At 51.8% G+C, this 20,636-nt stretch overlaps 4 protein-coding genes across 4 annotated transcripts; 3 read left to right on the top strand and 1 right to left on the bottom strand.

Annotated features, from left to right (window-relative positions):
* Positions 1-5,204: 5,204 nt before the first annotated feature.
* Positions 5,205-5,840, bottom strand: cpp1 (Protein farnesyltransferase subunit beta; the record flags this gene model as incomplete). Its single annotated transcript, XM_014691683.1, has 1 exon — positions 5,205-5,840. The coding sequence occupies one exon, from the start codon at positions 5,838-5,840 to the stop codon at positions 5,205-5,207; it is 636 nt and encodes a 211-aa protein (XP_014547169.1).
* Positions 5,841-10,636: 4,796 nt separating this feature from the next.
* Positions 10,637-13,514, top strand: G6M90_00g038110 (uncharacterized protein; the record flags this gene model as incomplete). The annotated part of the gene is made up of 2 exons (XM_066130233.1): positions 10,637-13,331; positions 13,411-13,514. The coding sequence occupies 2 exons, from the start codon at positions 10,637-10,639 to the stop codon at positions 13,512-13,514; spliced, it is 2,799 nt and encodes a 932-aa protein (XP_065986529.1).
* A 2,408-nt stretch (positions 13,515-15,922) lies between these two features.
* Positions 15,923-16,913, top strand: ubi4 (Polyubiquitin; the record flags this gene model as incomplete). The annotated part of the gene is made up of 2 exons (XM_014691685.1): positions 15,923-16,160; positions 16,234-16,913. The coding sequence occupies 2 exons, from the start codon at positions 15,923-15,925 to the stop codon at positions 16,911-16,913; spliced, it is 918 nt and encodes a 305-aa protein (XP_014547171.1).
* Positions 16,914-17,958: 1,045 nt separating this feature from the next.
* ETP1 (RING finger protein ETP1) lies at positions 17,959-20,153 on the top strand (the record flags this gene model as incomplete). Its single annotated transcript, XM_066130234.1, has 4 exons — positions 17,959-18,888; positions 18,951-19,118; positions 19,202-19,325; positions 19,396-20,153. The coding sequence occupies 4 exons, from the start codon at positions 17,959-17,961 to the stop codon at positions 20,151-20,153; spliced, it is 1,980 nt and encodes a 659-aa protein (XP_065986549.1).
* Between the last annotated feature and the right edge of the window lie 483 nt (positions 20,154-20,636).

Raw genomic sequence — 20,636 nt, forward strand, 5'->3', positions numbered from 1 at the left:
AGCATGCATGAACCACAACGACCCTGTCGGCAGACTGCAAGTAGATAGGTGGTTGGGGTGGTGGACCAAAAGTTGAGTGAAGTACGTACTCCGTACTCCGTACTATGTTGTCTGGATGTACCACTGGCGAGCCCGGCGGCACGCCCAAAGCCATTCTTCATAGTGCTTTATCCCTGTCAGAGGGGCTGGAAGAAGAGTCGGCAGCGAGCAAATTTGCTGTTGAATGGCCACCGGAAGCTGGGGATCCAGGCTGGGCTTCCTGGCAAAGAATGATAGCATTGTGAGGTTTCCTGTCCATGGACGGTGAATCAACCCTGGCTGATTGGACAGACTCCAAAGCGAAGAGGGGTCGCCATGCTACTAGGCGCGAAAAAAGGCCTGGCCAGAAGGCCTTAACCCTCATGCAATGATGAGTTGGCAGTGCCGCTGGATTGATGGTGTAATAATAAATGGCGAAAAACCGCAGTCCACTCAAACCATCGCTGTAAGCCTCCACGGTTGCGAGCACCTAGTAGTACTTCGTACGGAGTACCTGGCCGCCTTTTCTGGCCCCGAACCCTTGCGGTCGCGTCTTCACAGCGCGGGGTATTCTCGACAAGGACGTCTGCGGCGTTGGAATGTTGCCAACTTGGGTTGTTTGTTATTCTGGTGTTGAAAAACTGGAAAGGCCGCTGTGTGACCAACGAGAGGCCCTCCGACCTCAACTCGATACCAGTCTTCAGAATAGTACGGATGTCGGATTCATGCACCCTGAGAATCATAATTTGGACTTGTTGCCCTGTCCTCCTGCCAGGCCGATTGGCCAATGTCAAGAGTGGGATCCTGGTTAGAAGGTTTGATGGCCGTGTCAAGTTACATTCTTGTTGACTGTTTGATGCGAGAAGCCAGCAAAGCGCGCGCTAACAGAAGGTCTAATGTCCGATGGTGGATGAAACGGTTGCAAAAACAGATACACATCAGACGGCTGTCATTCGACAATTAAAGGGCTTGTTTTCTGAAGCCTTGATTGTAGTACTAGTGATATTCCACGGGTCAATTCCACTTTTGCATGGCTGGCAAGACCCGCTCATAATCACAGCTCCAACCGCAACTACGGAGTAGTACTCACAGTATTAGTCCGTTCACGGCGGCGTAACGCCAGCCAAAGAACCACAGCACATGCCGAGGACGTGGCTGCACCGTATGTGAACTGAGCTGCTTCTGATCACCCCTCCGAATCACTGGAGCGAAGGCTCAGTAACCCGCCCGATGGAGACGGCGACACCGTCTTCGTGAAACATTGCCTGGCGACGGATACACCATATAAACTGAAGATGGCTCCTTGAGCCCCCTTGCCATTTGGGATTGTTTGAGCGTAGCGCAAGCAAAGACCACAGATCAACAGCAACATAACACCCGTACCACGTTGCTGGTTCTCGGGTTGCGGAACGAGCTTTGATTGTGCCGTAGCCTTGGGACAGTATTGTTGCACTGAGCGGAGCTAAAGTCGGCTTGGCGAATCGGGCTCTTCTGACTGTTGCAGCATCGAAGCCCACACCTGCTCAACTGGGCGTAGGCAGTGATTCTGACGGAAAGGCATTGCTTCCAACTGCATCAGCTCTGGCTCATGTCGTCGTCATGACCAAAGGCAACTTGGCGAACGCCCTGGGCCAGAGAAACAGCGACGCAGAGACGCAGAGCTACGACACTGACGCCTTGGACCCATGTGCTGGCATTTGTTGAGAGGGGGGAGCCGACATGGCCGGCCCTTTCTTTGTTGGTCTTGCCCGGGGGGCCACGATGACAATGTCTGCAACTGGATTTGGCTTCCACTCAATTACCGAATCTTGGTCGCGGCGGCGAAATCGATACTACTACTTCTACCCCGTCGTTTGGGGTTCACGGTGCCCCTGTCTGTTCTTCTCTCGTCCTCTGTAGCCAGTCCGTCCATGTATGATGAATATGAACTGCTCGTCATGGTCTTGGGCGAAAGACACCCCCACTTGACATCGAGTGCGAGTACGTCTTAGACACGTCAACATGGACATGCCGAGCACACGACTGCCAGTGGCGGCGACTGCAGCTAAATGAGCCACAGCGTGCAGGTTGCAGAAAATAGTTGAAGAGGTGCAAACTTAAGAAATCGAACCATGCAAGTCACAGTGTTTGAGTTGGAATTGGAAGTACCGTTGACCAGCCAGCGTACCAAACGGGAAAGGACCTGTCGCCGCCTTCAGGAAGGAGCGGCCGCATAATTGCGACGTACCAATCTGGACGTCACCAAAGCCTGCAGTTGAAGGTTCACAACAAACCACTCGTAAATGTACATGTAATCGATGTAATGTTTCTGGGCCCACCATGTCAGCCTTCTCTTTTTTCCATTTTGCCTCCCACGTCTCTATCTCTTGGTCCGCGGCTATCATTTGTACCATCGCCCTCGGCATAAATGCTTTGTGTATTCCCCTTTACAGCAAGGCGGCCAAATATCGGCCATGTTTCAATGGTCAACGAACAATACAGCACCAGTCACATATCATCACTATGCAGGAGATCAAATCCAAATGTGCTCAAGCCTGAAAACGGTATATCTGAAGCAGCCGACGAGCACGAAAAGTCGCAGGCAGGGGGGTGGAGGTACGAGTAGGAGTAAAAAAAAATTCATCAGGTTGCTCGTGTCTTCTCAGAAGCACAGACTCAGAGATGAATTTCTCTAATCAACATATGGAGTATCTCTCCCGTTTTTACCGTTCACCGCATCAAGAGATATATCGTTTACCAGTGGAACGACAGCTAATATAAGATTACGCTACAGCTGCAGTGCAGAGGCAGTTGTGGGTGTGTATAAATTAGCACCAATGCTTCTCTTCACGCACAAACTTGCTGCGTGAGAATGCGGTACTACCTCTTTGCGCTTTTCGATGTGCAAGCCGGTTCGCCACCAATGTAAATATATACACATGTACAGACCACTGGTTCTCCATCGGCGATACCTTGTGCTTGGCCGGCTGCTCATGAACCCGGTGCCCCAAGAGCCGCCGAAAACGCCAGCGATTCTTTCAGGTGGATTCTCCGTCAACAACTCGAATACCGGGTCAGACTCGGCTTATTATTCCAAGCTGTCTGTAAGAACACAAACATCCCGGGCTATGGCTGCGGCCAGATATGCAACCAGATGGGTAAGGTCAGCCCCATTTTATAATACCACTCAACGGACTACTGGCAGGTTCCCACGAACGGTCTCTACAGAAGGGACGCATATGTATGTATGCTGCCTTGAGAGATGGTGCTCTGCCAAGGCCAAGGCCGGCCAAGGAGTAGAGGTACGCATCTAGCCTTGTTTGTGGGATACACACAGATATTTTGCTTCCCTCTCTTGAATCAAGATGAGGTAGACTCCCTGCCGGTTTTGATGTGGGACCTAACATGGCCGCAGGCTTCATCTCAAACATGCAGCCATGTCCCCATTGCCTATTCTGCGCGATATACCTGCCCATCTCAGGCTTTAGGATGTGGGTACTAGGAAGAAGCCGTGTCTAGTCATCTGGCGATCGCCCAATGTGATAGCACACCTTGATATTGTTTCACCCTCTCTGAAAGGAAGTACATCGATCCTGGGTTGAGAGTTCATGTTCTTTGTTAGTCCATTGTCAGACGAGAAGTTGTGACAAGTTGTGCGGCAATAGGTTTCGAGATGGCTCTAAACTTTTTAGCCCAGCACAACCCAGGGTCCATGATGCCCGTCTATTCTCACCAGTAACCAGTCACCCACTTCGAAGCTAAATTTGCAGCCAACGCCACCGGTCCTCGGTATCCTTTCAAGGATGGACTCTCTGTTCTCTCAAATATGCCATCCCCCAAAACAACTTCCTAGATAACACGAGGAAATATACTTTTCTCCTCACTCAACAGATCAGCCCCCTGTCTGGGCAGCTCTTGGCGCGTCGTTGACTTCGGCTCTCCTATTTTCTCAACCTTGGCCTAGAAACCTGGTCTGGACGTAAAATACTGCTGGCAAGCGTCCACTTTATGTTGTGGGATCACATACACAGGGTGTGTTGTCTCAACTCGATCAGACTCTTCAAAGATCTGTTCTCCGGATGTGAATGGAGCAACTGACCATCGATCTCCATCCAACATTGCAGCATCAACACGGGCAGATATCAAGGTCCACTTATGCTGTGCGGAGCTTAGCCCTGACAAGACGTAGCATGTATGGTATGCATCGGAATATCTGCGTGCGTAGTCCCGAATTAGCTAGAATTCCTCATGGTTTGCGGGCGCAATGGGTTTTTTTCCCTCTTCCATTTCCTAAAGGCAGGTCATACTTACTTGCTAGGTTTATCTCGCAGGCCGCCTCGCCTGGAGAGATCTTGACAGCAGCAAAAAATGTAACGAATCAGCCCGTTACGGCTGAAGAGGCTGTTGTCTGGCTGCGTGAGCGGGTGGTCTGCATGTTGGTCCTCTTGCCCCTCCGGTCCTCGCAGGCTGGCCTCGATAAGGGGCCAGCATCCTCCGACCCAGTGACTGTAGCAACCGTCGACCAACTTGTTTGTGCGGCCAGAAAAGCCACCCTCAGGTGCATACTGCCGTGATGACAGCCAAGACAGAAGCCGCGGAACGTCGAGATATCTAGGGTGGGGTAAAGTTTAGTATGCAAAAAGTCATCAAAGCATTGGACATGAAAGTCACACCCCACACAACTAGTACATTCGAAAAGAAGACGCGGATTCGCACGGCCGCCTGGGCAAAGCTTACTTTGGAATTGTTCGATGTGGAGAATCGAGAATAGACAGGCACCCCAGAGCACAAAAGGCATATGCACCATGGGCCTCGAATCCTGGAGATGCCGACACGCCTCCCTCATACGTTTGGCCTAGGGAGCAGGACAAGTACCGTCAGATGCCGAGGAACAAAGGTACATGGACGGAATAACAATAACACAGGGAGGGAGACGAGGGAGGGCGTGCAAAAAAGAAGACAGAAAGCGGACATACATCTTCCTACCCATTCTGGAAGACCTCCAAAGAGATCAGTGTGCCCGGCACTGCATGCAGGAGAGTCGGACGACAGGTCAAGGGGAATATTTAGCAGCGATATGAGTACGCTTGCGCAGTAGGCTCCTCTGTTCCAAGAGGGAAGAAGAAAGAATGACGCTGTTAGGACGTGGTGCCACGACATCTGGATCGGGACAAGGAGGAGGGCAGAGGAACGGATGACACAAAGACTCACCTCACGTCTTCCTCACCACCCACGGCCATTTGGAACCCCCCATCGGGTTGCTTAAGCGAGCAGAGCCATTTCCACATGCTCCTCCTGTCAACCAGCTCATAGGCCTCGTCCCCGCCGACCAGAGCCAGCGACAGGACGGCTGCATACGTGGTGGCAAGATGGGAAGTCTGGCCAAAGCCTCCTGCGAAGCCCCCCGTCTCATTCTGCATGGGTCGCACAGTTTCGATGAGCCTCGAGCGATATCCAGCGACATCTTCACCGAGAAGAGACAGTCCGGCGAGGCACCAGTAGAATATCCACGGCCGGCTTGGGTCCGCACCCTTGAACATGGAGGGCAGCAAGCCCAGCTGCTTCTGCAGGAATTTCACATGGCGATCCCGCAGGAGCGGAGGTATGCCGTGGGCATTGCAGTTGTCGTGGCCGTAGCCCGTCAGAAACGGCATGCACTCCTCCACGGTCTCGTCCTGGATCTGCGAGCTGTCCGTGGCCAAGGCATCTCGGATGGGGGGTTCTGAGGTGAACAAGCCGGGGATCGAGGGAGCCAATCCAACATGTCCCTCGTCACGCGCCAATGAGGACTCTCTGCTCTCGGAGTCGGCGGCGACAGGAGATCGTGGTTGCGGAGCTGCCATGGCCGCCATTTTCTTGTCGTGGTGCTTGAAGACGACCCTATGTCGAGTGCGACTGTGTCGAGGTCGAGCTTTCATAGCCGGCACCGCCGTCTTTCTTCTTGGCCCGTCTTCCCAGAAAGAAAGGTCGTAAACCCGAGGAGACCTCGGCAACTAAATAATGTTTCGTGGCATAGCCTACGCAGTCGCCTTTTGTTCAGTGTTCAGCCCGTTTTCTTCTTTGGTGAATGGCGTAGATGGCGGCTGTTGTGTCAATATCGTCACGTTCAACTGGCTTGGCAGAACAATATGGAAGCAGCGCCGTTGCCAAGGTCATTGTTCCTTCGGGAATTGATCGGGTACCAATTTGGGAGGGGCAGCTTGTACTACCGCAACCTTGGACCTTGGCCGCTTTGGTGGGTAGCACAAGAGGTTTTATGGTACATGTAAGTACGGAGTACGTACGAATAAGGGCAACAACTAGGTTCCAACGTGGAATAGGTTTGGATCTGGATTTGATATTGTTTTCGTCGCTCGCCCACGGTTTCGGGTTAGACGCCGACATCTCGGCCAATGGGGTGCCGTACGACTATACATCTCATATGTTGTTGTTGCACGACCCATTCATTGTCCATCGCCGCAAGTACCAGTAGGCGTTTCGACTGGAAATATTCCCATATTTGGCCATATTTGGTTCAGCTGTTGTCCTGCGTAAAAAAAAGGACAGCAAAAGAAAAAAAAAACTGTCAGAACTTATACTCGGAATAAGTTTGTACATTCGTCTATTGCCCTCACAAGCCCAGTCCATCATCATTGTCATAAACCACAATTATATGCCAAGAATGTACTCTGCGATTTGTGAACATTGTGATTCGGTCTGAAAATATGCCTAGGGTAGCCAACTTTCACCTGTACCAGACTCGTGGGGGGAGACGTTGCCATTTAAACTTTCCGGGAAATCAGATACATCATACGGCCTGGTCCAGTGTCCATCGTGAATGTGGATTTATCTCGACATGGCCGTTTTTTGCAGAGTCCCAAAATAACAGAAATCCATCGCCCCTGTCCCATCCCGATGGAAATAGAGCTTCTGAAAAACTCCATCGGAGCTACTCCGTACAGGGTAGCTGCCTTTGCAGCGCCGCAGATGGTCGAAATACCCCTCTATACGCGCTGATAAACGAAACGCGCTGATAGACGCGTCTTCCCGAATGGTCACATTGACGGACTTCGGATAGGCCCGGGTCAGTTGTGACAGGCAGGACATCCACAATTTGCTACTCGGTACGTCGAGTGCTGTGACGACGTGGGTTTTACAAAGTAAGCATTGAATCAAGACAACCGTCGGGGCTCCGCGCAGCATTTGCGTCAAATGGCACCGTTTTTGCACTCAAAGCAACCCTGTGTGTGAGACTCCGGGCTTCCTGTCTCAGATAAGTGAGCACGTGGACAACATCGTCTGAGCAGGGTAGAGTTTAGCACCGCCTGTGGTTTGCCCATGTCTCAGACGGGATTTCCCTATTTTGCCCTTCGCCATTTGTGACATGCCCGGCTTGTCTTCTCTGCACGGAGTACCGGTCTGCCTGCCGACGCTGAGGCGCGACAAGTTTGTTCGATGTCGGTTCGGGGCCGGTGGCTGAATAGCTCCGGGATGGCCCATGGCTGGGGGACAAGGGACAAGGCAAACATCCTTGACGACAGATTTTTTTGGTCCTTGGCCCTAGCTTTGCACGCTAATAGTATGACCAGGCTGTTTGATCGCCAATTATTCCAGGGTCGATTTTAGCAGCATCTGAGAGAAGCTTGTCCTGTCTCCATCCCGGACGGACTGCAGGGCGGCCCAGGCGATGGCGATGCGGGAAAAAAAGGAAAAGGTCATCTGAAGGAGCTTGCTTGAACATATGTACTACATACTCGAACGGAGCCGAGCGCAGTGGGCTGTTTCACTGCAAAATTCAAACGGTTCTCAGGACGAAACACGCCAGGCGCATAGCTGCCCAATGGCATTGAACGAGGAGGCAGCTATGTTGAGGGTTGAACGAGACAATTTTACTTGCCCCGGACACAGCCGACAGTACGGGCTTGCTTGCGAACGTGATGAATACAGATCGAGTACCAATCATTCATTGACTTGAGATACTATGTACAAGGGTCAGCTTGGGTGATGCGGATGTCGTGAGTCGTGACGACCACGTTTGCAGTCCAAGCACATGGCGTTCTCTATTGTAAATTGCAATACAAAATGGCGGTTCAGCTGACCCCTTTCATTCACTGATGACGATATGGCCATGGGCTGTACTCCTTTACAATGAGCCCGGACAATGTCAGCCACAAGGGTCCAGGTGTTAAAAAAAGAGAGGCAAAATTAGCGTAGGTCCTTCACCGCAACACGAGATGCCGTTCGGCGACAACCTGCCGGATGGGGCGAAGGATACCTCTCAGCGCACAAGTGCTGCGTAGTAGGCCTGGCATTGTAGCATCGACGGCGTAAGAAGACTGCAAGTAGGGTCTTCGTTTATAAGTTGCTGTGAGCCTTGAATACTCATGCCATGCATTTGCTTCATTGCATTGTTGAAGACGTCATTGAAGGTGGATTGACTGGCTTCGGCCTCGGATCCAAATAATGCGATTGGTGGGCGGTAACTGTATATCTCGTCTCAGCAAGTCTCATTTCCCGTCTCGCTTGGTCTTGCTCCAGAATTCCTCTTGAGATGTACGGAGTATACGCGGGCAGGCCGATACGGCGGCCAGCTCAGCAGTTATGTTATGTTATTATAAGCATTATTATGGAGAGCTGGCGAGTCGGGCGCAGACAATGGTGAACTTCAGCCACCAATTTGCTCCGTAATGCTCTCGTGGCGCCACATGCGCAACAGGGAGTTCAGCCATCCTGTCGTGACATTCATGAGAGTTCCTTTTTCCTTGTTCGTTTTCCCTACAGCAAGACATAGCTTCACGCCCAGCCTCCCTACCCAGCCGCCTTGAGAGGAAGCAGGACAGCGATCGCGGGGAAACGAGGTCCTTGACCATTGACAATTGATTAATGATGGGTGATTGACTCAGACAACCTGCGTCTTATATTAGTACGGCCCACACTTTGCACATGTGGCCGATGAGAGCGTTGTACATACATTCCGATCTATTACCCGCAAGAGCAGACGAGGGCAAACCCCTGACGAACATGGTGTTTTGCTGGTTGGAATGGAGACTCGACTGATGTGCCGGGTACATCATTGTGTGTGCCACGGGCATCTTCTGACGTGAACCGGGGGCCAAGGACCGCCTTATCTGACGTATGTTACCCGAACGGTTTGCTTAGCTGGGGCAGCATGAATCAATGCTGTTCGAGCGTACAATAGCGCGGGCATTGCTTTGCATATTCGTTGTGCACATGTGGAGGGATGTAACAGGGCTTTCCCTGCAAGTGGTTGAAGTACGGAGTACGGAGTACTAGCAGTATCGCATCTATTCTTTATAGCTCATAGGACGCAACTTGAAGGTGTGACAAAAGGATGATCTGTACGGCCGTTATTCTGGTTGTCGGCGGCAAGGCCGTGCAGCGACGTTGCATCATCTGCATATAATTGCTCCTAATGCATAGAATATACACATACAGCAGCCGCGGAACCAAGGGGACGCATGGCGAAATGGACATGTCTTTGAACGAGGGGTTGGATCAGCTCCCTGACTTCCGAAGCTGGTGTTGGGGAGTGGATAGAATGCTCTCCATACCATGAGCTATTACTACTTTATCAGGTGACGGCTCAGTGCTGTGTGAAACTCATTGCAAACCCCCGGACGAGTAAAAAAAGCAATATCTGAAGCAAGGAAGCTAGTAGCGCCGTGAGTTGTCAAGACAAGACTGGCAAACGAGAAGAGCTCGTCCAGAACATTGTATAACAGAGAGCTCAGCCTTGAGCTGGGATCAACCTGGCATCCACATCGTGCTCGTCAGCTGCTACTGCATGTTGCATTGACCGTGATGAACTGTGTGGGATGGAGCGAGCGTGGCTGCTGGCTGCGTGGGCATCAGGCATTCGGCCGTGGCTTGTTGTTCAACGTGGTATGCTCTGTGTGTGTGTGGGCTAATGTGCTCGAGTGGGTTGTGGATGTGTTGGGCTCGGGTTCGACGACGTTGGAGGAGAGAGACCAGTGGCCAGGCTGGGAAGATGGGACAGGATACAGGATGCGGTGGCACCCACTGCCAGCGAACCGCCCGTGCCGGCATTGATAGTGTACAGTACGGAGTATGAACTAAGCGAGGGGCACTGTAAAGGCGTCGCAGTGTCTCGTAATGCTCCCACTTGAAATGTTTACCGAGCACCCCGTTCCCGAGTAGAAAGCTGACACAATTATTACTGGAGGACTCTGCCATAGGCTCCTAGGTACCCGAACATTGAAAGTAGGCAACTTTTCAAGATGCTCCCCGTGCCTGTATTTGCAAGTACTCTGGCTGATCCATCTGCGCGGGCGCGTCAGGACAACTGCGCTTTTTAAAGTCGAGTACGTTTGCTACACAGTGTCCCCATGCATCTTCGGAGCGTGGACCACACCGTGATTGGGAGGCTGGGCCATTCGGCCACATCTGGCCACGAATCTGGTCACGAATCTGGTCATCATGTCCTCCCAAACACCAACGACTCCATCTGATGGCACCTCGAGACTTGGCTCGCTGGACCGTCTCTGGATCGCCCGCAAGGCTCTCCACCGCGGTGCAGATGCACAGGCGCCAACGCCCCCCACCATTGGCTGGTTGGTGCGGCCCGGGGCTGGAAGAGCTCACCGCCTCTTCAACCCCCCTCCCCGCCGGCCCCTTCCCCATGCCGCTCACATTCCCGACGCCCACAATCGTCTACCACCACCAGTACCAGCGCCAGCACCACCACCGACGGTGCATCTGCTGCCTGTCCGTCTTTGTCGAGCACCCTCGCAGATTCCCGCAGAGCCACATCCAGCACGCGGCCTGGTCTGCGGGTTCCTTCTGCTTCACTCCCGGGCCTTCTTCCTCCCTCTTGCTCATTTTTGCCTCCTTACACCTCCTCTACCAGGGACTTCACGAAAGAGCGGTGTCACCCGCTCGCCTCTACAATATCACCGCCTCTCGCAACCAATCTCTGCTCTCAATTTCCGTCAGCATGACCCTCGACTTCAACACCAATGGCGGGGGGGAAGCCTTGATCAATCTGAATTTCGATCAGCACCACCGAGACCAAACCGCTTATGCATATTCAACGACACCGGCTACTTATCCAAGCCCACCAACTGCCTCCGGAATCATGACCAACACCCGACCCTGGACCTTTCCGGTCGATATGGCCTCGAGCAATCCACAGGCGACCTCAACCGCCTCGCCCGAGGACCATCAAGGGAGTTCACCGTTGTCTCATGCCTCGAGTCCGCAGAGCCAGCACTCCCCGTTGCAACAGTCTCCTTTTCAGCCCGCCGCCAATCCCTTGACTGACTGGGCTCTGCAACAACAGCAACAGCGCCATCAGCAAGCCGCGGCGGCGCACCAGCAACCTCAACAGCCATTGCCTGCCCAGGATCTGGCTCAATTTATCCAAGACAGTGCTCTCCTCGGCTTCAATGCCTTCCCTCAAAACTTTCAGCCCAGTCCTCTGGACTATCTGCCGCCCACGACACAAGCCGCATTGCAAGCCAATCTCTTAGAATCGCCTTTTACATCTATGCCCCCTATGGAGGAAACTGCTCATGCTATGCATTGGGGAAGCAGTGGAATGGACAACTGGCACGACTTTCAGAGCACCTTGCAGATGGACGGCCTGCCTCGATTAGACAGTGTCGGCAGCAATTCACCAACTGGAACCTATCTGGAAGTTCTGTCCCTCCCCTCATCGTCTGGAGAAGGGTGGGCGATGGTTGACTGGAGTCACCATGGATTGGACCACTTCCAGCAAGCTCAAAACGCGGCCATTTTTAACCCTGGTCAGACTTTGCATCTGAGGACGAACTCGGACTCCTCAGAAGGTGCCAACTCAATGGAATTCGGTAGCTTCGAGGAGATTCCACGCTTCCCGTACTCGCCCTTCTCACCGGAGTCGGATGGCTACGCCGATCAAAATTGTAACCACAACCATCGTAATTGTGTTGCCGAGACTCGCAACCACACCCTTGATACAGTCAGCCCCACCGCCTCTGTCGCTCCCGTGGCCACCAAGGTTGAATCTTCATCCTCGGTTCGCCATAGCCCTGGTAGTGGTGCCGGCTCTGTATCCCCGGCATCCACCACGACTTCGAGAAGGAATTCTGGACCTCGCAAGAGCCCCATTACAAAGACAACCACTAAAACAATTATTCGTCGATCATCTAACGGCAAGAAAGACGGCACTGTTGAGAAGAAGGTTGGACGGAGAAAGGGGCCCCTTCTACCGGAGCAACGAAAGCAAGCCAGCGAGATCAGAAAGCTGAGAGCTTGCCTTCGCTGCAAGTTCCTTAAAAAGACGTGTGACAAGGGCGAGCCTTGTGCTGGTTGCCAACCGTCGCATGCCCGACTGTGGCAGGTTCCGTGTACGCGCATAGACATCAAGGATATTGGCTATTTCATGAAGGATTGGAAGGCTGACTATGAGAGACATGTCGATCTTGGCATGTCGGTCTACAATGTCAAGGGTTTCTCCTCCAAAGAGACTCTGATGTGGATTACCCACGGATATGGCTTCGCCCTTCCTGTTATGGTTCGCGAAGTATATGTCGCAGATGAGGGTTGCTTCTCTGTCGAGTGGGTTGAGTCGACTGTTGCCCATCAGGACCCTATCGACTTTGAAACTCGCACGGAGAAGCTTGACGTCGGTGCTGAAGGCATTCGTCTTGATGCCCTGCAAGAGTATCTCGATAAACACGTCGATGGGCCATTTGAGGACTTTATTGATGACCACTTTGAAGGAACCCCATTCATTACGGAAATTCTCAAGACAGCTCACCGCTACTACGTCAAAGACAGGATGCCCGTCATCAAGAAGGCACTGAAGCTTGTCCTGGCTTACAATCTGACGATGCACATCACCATGGTCGAAAACCAAGGCTCCGAGGTCACCCTGGATGGCCAGATTGACGATGAAGACTCCAAGTTTTATGGCCGCACCGTAGCACCTGTCATGATCAACTTCCAGATCAAGTGTGCCTTGGCGGACATGTGGCGTGAGCTGCAAAAGGATATTCTGGAGGAACTGTCTGCATTATACTCGGGCGTTTATAGTGGCGAGAAGATGAAGAACTGGCCGACCATCTTTATGCTGGCTTCGATCCTCCTTGCCGTTTGGGAAGAGATGCAGTTTGACTGCCACTACCGCGTCCCTGATCCCGCGGCGGTGAACAAGTTTTGCCACGATATGGAGACGACCCCTGTTGGCGTTATTGTGGGCCTCTTCCACGCCATCTCTCAGAAGTTACCCGCCTTCACCGACTGGGACACCAGACAACACGGCCACCTCCTTCATAACAACGTCTCTGTTTGTGAGGCTATGACTGAAGTTCGCCAACACGTCATCAAGCACGGTAAGTTGCAGAGATCCCCCCTTCATAAGCACAGTCTAGGTTTTGCTTCAACCAGTTGCTAATATGATATGCTGTCCAGAGGCCTACCTGCGTACTCGCAAGGAGCAGACCAAGTTTGATCGGTACGACTTTGACTCATTGTCGAACAAGTTCTTGTCCAAGCTGGTCATTCGCGCCAACTAGGTACAATCTGCTTCGGTGTTCATCAGGCCACTGGCAGTGGACTGCTTTATTTCCTTTGTTTTTGCTTGATTTACTCGTTGAGTATGGATATGCCAACACAACACCGCTTGTGCTACAGCTAGCGACGGCGTTTTTTTTTTTTTTTTGACCAACTTGTTTTGAGCGATGAAAGCCACCGATATTTCACCACGATGAGGGTAGGGCAACAATTTTTTCTTGTTGCGCTCTTGTTTCTTTCGGATCTTCACTTCACGGCTGGTCACCGTATCATGACACGACGTTACCTGATATACGGTGCAAATGTGTTACGACCCTGTAACGAATGTCTTGCACGATTGTATGATGTTTTATTTTTTATTTTTTGAATTTTGGGAAGCGATAGTGACGAAAGCTGATACAGAGCACGGTTTGTTGTTGTTGTTTTTCTTGCTTTAGATGTTGGATGCATCGATCAAAGCCAGAGAGTGATGCATTACGTATTTCTCTGGCGGCATGTCGACATGATGTTTGGACAGGATGAACGACGATGTGTGGAATTATGGAAACAAGAAGACGGGCACAATGTTGCGATATAGATGATGGAATGAGAGCATCATATTAAGCGAAATTGGGAGGCTTGGATGACGGCACAACCAGCCTTGTTGGTCCACATTTGCATTGCACGTAGTTTAGTATATACTAGCATAAATAATGTCACGGAAGCGTTATTTGCGAATACAATTCACTAGGTTGGTATATCTCATCTGCCAACGCTCGCTCAAGGACAATATGATTGAACAGCAACCGTACTCGATCGCGTAGTTTGGCGTCGTCGTGAGGGTTGGGCATACCGGCATGCGTTGGGACATGATGCAAACACCCGAAACGCATCACAAGACCCCAGGTGGTACACATGTTCCCAATGCAGTTTGACGTGCATCAAAAGACGGACACTGGCAGTGTGTTGTGCACTTGAGAATTTGCGGAGCCGGGCACTAGACGCCCGAGTATTCAACGTGTACAGTCAACTTGCACCAGACATGTTCCGAAGAAAGGGTCTGACGATTTGTAGCACCGACTGTCTGTCCCACCTGGGTCCTTGAAGCCCCTCCCCCACATGGCACTGGTGACAACCTTGTACGGAGTAGAATGCCAACATTGAACATCCGACGCGATATTGGGAGACTCTAAGAGCTTATATTATAAATTACTTCACTGGCCATCGCAGTCGTATACAGCATTTGTACATACGGCGAGATGGCGATGGACTTTAATGTTTCGTTAGGTAAGGTGCCCCCCCTTCCCCCTGCACAGATGACGTCGGTACTGGTGGCTGTCATCAGGAGTTTGAGGACAGCCTTGAGCCCCGCAGCAGACCTGTCTCTGAACGAGGGAATTTCGACTTGATTAGATTGGTTTCAAGTCAACAATGCTTGCTACGAACGCGGACAAACATGTGAGAGAGCAAGACAAGCCAACGACCACGGGTGCGCTTGCAGAGTTACCGTCGTTTTGTGGTCTGAACAGGCTGTCGCCTCGCCTTGGGGTGGACTGGAGGTTACTCCGTACGGAATACGGAGCCAACAACTCCGATAAGGTACCTAACCATGAGCCACATGACTTCCATCCTCAGACCCGCCACGTTCCGCCTCTCTTCTGATAAGGACGACGGGTTGGATTGCTGTGAGTCAGCGTCAGGAAACAAAGCCGCGATCATGGAAACAGAGGCTGAACAAAGCTTCTGGCAAACATGCTGCGTTCCGCGTCATCGCTGTGTCTTCAAGTGGTGTGAAAAGTCTGTCTGTGGCTTCTGTGTCAGACACCTGCATCCGGATCCCCGACATCAAGGTTGAGCAGTCGGATCCACCGAGGACGGTGTTCACTGATGTCTCTGGTACGCCCTTGTCGCTTGGTTGTGTGCAAGGAAAGCAGTTCGCCCGCCCGTGCCTGCTTTGCAGTCAACAGTGTGCAGGTGCTTCTGGAGTCTTCCAGGAAGTCCAGTTGGCGTTGGTGTTGAGAGAGGTGGGAGGAGACACGACCCCGCTATGATTGGCTGTTCTTGCTGATGAATCATGCGCTACTCCGTATCGTGCTGCCTACTTCGGGGTACGGCTGTGCAAGTACCTATACTTGTTGGACTGCCGCGTTTGTGAAGGCGTAATCCAGCCGCTTGGTTGTCACTGCGCCCCGCTCGCCGTTCGACTGCCCGCGTTTCGCCTCGCCTCCGTCTTGCCATCCGCGGCCTTGCCCCTACTTAAACTCCTCTCGCCTTCTGCCATCTTGACCCTGCTTTCTCCCCTTGTCATACTCTTCTCTCCCCCATCACTCTCCACCGCATAACTTTACCTAACGTCGCTCGGCGACTGCCTCTTATCTCTCAGATCGACAAACACTCAAAACACAGCGACATTCACCTGACGGACGCAGCCATGCAAATCTTTGTCAAAACTCTCACGGGCAAGACCATCACTCTTGAGGTCGAGTCGTCCGACACCATCGACAATGTTAAGTCGAAGATTCAGGACAAGGAGGGTATCCCGCCTGACCAACAGCGCTTGATTTTCGCTGGCAAGCAGCTTGAGGATGGCCGTACCCTGTCGGATTACAACATCCAGAAGGAATCCACCCTTCACCTCGTTCTCCGCCTTCGTGGTGGTATGCAGATCTGTGAGTAGCATTTCCTCCATTCTCCTTCTGCTTGCAGAATTCTCCTTTGGAAGTCACTAACAATCTCACGCAGTCGTCAAGACCCTTACCGGAAAGACCATCACTCTTGAGGTCGAGTCATCCGACACCATCGACAACGTCAAGTCGAAGATCCAGGACAAGGAGGGTATTCCTCCTGACCAACAGCGCCTGATTTTCGCTGGCAAGCAGCTTGAGGATGGCCGCACACTGTCCGATTACAATATCCAAAAGGAGTCCACTCTCCATCTTGTCCTGCGACTTCGTGGTGGTATGCAAATCTTCGTCAAGACTTTGACTGGAAAGACGATCACATTGGAAGTCGAGTCCTCGGACACGATTGACAATGTCAAGTCAAAGATTCAGGATAAAGAAGGCATTCCTCCCGATCAACAGCGTCTTATCTTTGCCGGTAAGCAGCTCGAGGACGGCCGAACGCTGTCCGATTACAACATTCAGAAGGAGTCTACTCTCCACCTTGTCCTCCGACTACGTGGTGGTATGCAAATTTTCGTCAAGACGCTCACTGGCAAGACTATCACATTGGAAGTGGAATCCAGCGATACTATTGACAATGTCAAGTCAAAGATTCAAGACAAGGAAGGCATTCCCCCTGACCAACAGCGTCTTATCTTTGCTGGCAAGCAGCTGGAAGACGGTCGCACCCTCAGCGACTACAATATCCAGAAGGAGAGCACCCTGCATCTCGTTCTCCGTCTTCGTGGCGGCCAGTAGTTGATTGGACGATGAATGTTTGATAATTGATTTCATGGGATGCTTCCGAATGGAAGCGGTATAAGGCGTTTGTGGTTTAATGGCACTGGCAACCGGGCTTATTCGCTTTATACCTTAGCTAGGCATCTGATCATCTGCGTGAGTTCAATTAAACACGCCGAATACAAGTCACTTTATATTCTTGCTCAAGGTGTTGATGACATGTGTGATTTGCCAAATTTGATATGTGCAGACTCAATTTCAGTCTATGATGCAGAAGTAGGCGGCCGCCCGCGTCGTTAGTTTGCCAGTTGTGGATTGAAGTGGTCATCTATGATGTGCTTGGTAAACTCTTAGGTATCAAAAGCCTACTTAAGTACCATGTGTGTCTGGCCATGCCGTAGCAAAAATATTCGCCGCGCCCCGAGCCGTGTTTAGCATGGGGAGCAGAACTGCGTTAGATTCCTAGATCCGGGATTCAAAGACAGTAAGAGACTAAAGAAATAGACCGTCTACGCATCGTGACGCGTCAGACGTACCAGCACAATCAGTGCAGCGCCGCGGCCCGCTAACCAAGGCCATCTCGCGATAGCCTCAGCCACCGTGTTCATGGAAGCAAGCCTTGCATGTTGTAGTAGTTTGTCCGCGCGCGTATGTACTTATGTATTCCGTACTTAAGTACCCTGGTAATCAGTGTTGGGGTGTGGTGGGGCATTTTCTGTCTGGCATGCGTCGCCTGACTAAACTTACTTCAGTACCTAAGTACTCCGCAGTATGCGTTGGTATAGCTATAACTTCGAGCCTTCACCTCCTTCAATTTCTTCAACCTCGTCGCACTGTCGGCTATGTATGTATAATTCGCCACGAAGCTATGAATTCCAAAACGCTGCAACTGGGAATACAGGAGCCACTAGGATTGCCTCTGCCACCCTGATACGCGGCGAAGTGTGACATTGCCACCCGATCTTCCACTTTACTCCCAGCACATCTACGAGTATCCAGCATTCAAATCAAAGTCTGTTCGCGCTGAAACCATCATCGCATACGCCAGCTGGTGCTATAGGCCATGACTTCTTACTTTTATCATTTAAAGTTTGAACTGTACCCTACACCGAACCCGACAGGCGCAAGCGGTGATCAACAAGCTGAACAAGCCCACCTTTGGCTGCCATCGCCAGATACCAACGTCTTTGACGACTTGCCGTCGCACCCACACCCAGTTCGACCAGCGACTGGAGCTGTACCGTCATCCGAAACTTCTCATAGCTTCTCTGCCGACGGACCTTGCTCTTCCTTGGCGTCGAGTTCTTTAGACAGCTTGCCCGACGGCGTGATTGACTGCGGCGTGTCGCGTGCCCCGGTTCGCCGCTCCGACAAACGACTTGAAATCATAACCGAGAGACAGTGGCTAGAGCGGGTGAATAGCTACCCTCCTCCACCGTCTAGCGCCGCCTTGCGCCCCCAGACTGCCGTCAAGGACTGGCGTTTTGGCCGGGTGAATATCGAGACTATCGACCCGGCTGCCGCCGGAGCTGCCGTGGGAATGGCAGGAGAATCGAGTCGAGCCGGCCCATCTGCGGCACCGGCTCTTGGCCCATCGTACGGAGGGGAAGGAACAGCTACAAAGGCCAGTTTCATACCGTGTGAGACCAAGAATACAGAAGTGGGATGGGGCGTCGTTCACTTTTATCGTGAGGGTGATGAGACGACTGTATTTGGTGCTTCTTTGCAAGAGCAAGGGCAAGAAGAAGAGCAAGAAGAGACTTCTTCTTTGCAAGATTGCACTACGTTGTGTATACCTGCTGTGCCCGTATACATGTCGCCCAGCGACTTGTTGGGTTTTGTGGGTGAACGATGGCTTGAAGATATTAGCCACTGCCGAATGGTCATGACATCAAGTATGAATAGGTATTTGGTTTTGTTGAAGTTTAGGGACAGCAGGTTTGCAAAGAAGTGGAAGAGGGAGTTTGACGGCAAGGTTTTCAACTCGGTTGAGGTATGTCTGCCTTTGTTTTTTTTTTGTCTGTCGTCGAGGAGACATGCTAAGTGTGATTCTAGCCGCAACCATGCCACGTTGTATTTGTCAAATCTATAACATTCGAGACACCAAAGTTGTCTCAACGAGCTGACTACTCCAAGGCTCAGTCATCTTCTTCTGCTGTCTCTAGCAGCCTAAAGCCGTTTCCGCCACCGACGCCGAATCTGATTGAGCTTCCCACCTGTCCCGTTTGTTTGGAAAGGATGGATGAGACCAGTGGACTGCTGACAATTCCATGCTCTCATATTTTCCACTGCAACTGTTTGCAAAGTTGGAAGGGATCAGGCTGTCCCGTCTGTCGGTTCACGAATACGTCAGAGTTGGAAGGCACTCCCAACGATCCGGCCAACCCGTACTCACAGCCATTTGGATCGTCGGTATCAAACCTATGTACAGTATGTGACTGTGCAGATGATCTGTGGATTTGTCTTATATGTGGCTACTTGGGTTGTGGACGATATAAAGGCGGCCACGCAAAAGACCATTGGAAGGATACGGCGCATAGCTTTGCCCTAGAACTGGAGACACAGCACGTGTGGGATTACGCTGGCGATCTATGGGTACACCGACTTATTCGTGATAAAGGCGACGGCAAGGTTGTAGAATTGCCCAACAGAAGCAATCAGAGCGGGCGTTCTCTCGATGAGGATGTCGTACCTCGAGCGAAGCTCGACAACATTGGTCTCGAATACACACAACTTCTAATGAGCCAGCTCGAGTCCCAAAGATCATACTACGAAGAAATGCTTAGCAAAGCCGTCGACAAAGCCGCAAAGGCGGCGGCGGCGGCAGAATCCATGGCCTTGCAATCATCCGCTGCGACAGAAAAACTCAATGAACTGGAAGAAAAGTTCAAGTCCTTAACCGCCGATACTATCCCGCAACTGGAGAGGGACTTGGAACGGGAACGCAACAAGGCGTCCAAAAGCGACAAGCTGGCTCGGAATATGGGCAAGTCTCTTCAGGAGGAGAAGCGTGTCAACGAGGGACTCATGAAGAGGATCGAGCATCTGGGCAGTGAGAACGAGAAGGCGATGGAGCAGCTTGGGGAAATGAAGAGCGAAGTGGAAGAGCTGAAGGAGATGAATAGAGATTTGAGCATGTTTATTTCAGGGCAGGAGAAACTCAAGCAATTGGAGAACGAGGGCCAGCTTGAGGAGGGAGAGCTGCAAGAGGGGAGCGCCAGCGTGCCGGAAAAGAAAGGGAGGAGGAGGAAGCGGTGATGGTGCGAAAGCGAGGCGTATTGTTGCCGTGTTATAGATGTGTTGTCGTTGTTTTGGATCCTGCGAGAGTTGCCAACTGGTATTATTTGGAAATTGCGAGTTCCATAAAGCGATTGTATTGACACATGGACACAAGTAGACAGCGAGAAGGGATGGCAATCGGAACAGCCTCCCACAACCTTGGCCGGCAGCATGTCTAGGATCAGACCGTTGCACCCTTTCGTATCAGCGTTTGACGGAAACAAGTCTGCTCGGTTGGCTGGCGTGGGTGAAACCCCGTCTCTTGCTCTACTGAGACCACGTATGGAAAGGTTCACCAGATGTCTTGGCTAGCGCGAACGGTTTCTGAATTTCTTTTTTCATCCTCTGATTGTCCATCGAGCCTCAATTGACATGTGCTTGTGAGATCTTGCTCATCAGCACGTGCTTATGCCGTGCCATGCGAACGTCATCACAGGCTGCCGAAACCACCGAGCCGCCGCC

Source organism: Metarhizium brunneum, chromosome 2 (assembly GCF_013426205.1).
Source record: "Metarhizium brunneum chromosome 2, complete sequence".
Taxonomy (NCBI): Eukaryota; Fungi; Ascomycota; class Sordariomycetes; order Hypocreales; family Clavicipitaceae; genus Metarhizium; species Metarhizium brunneum.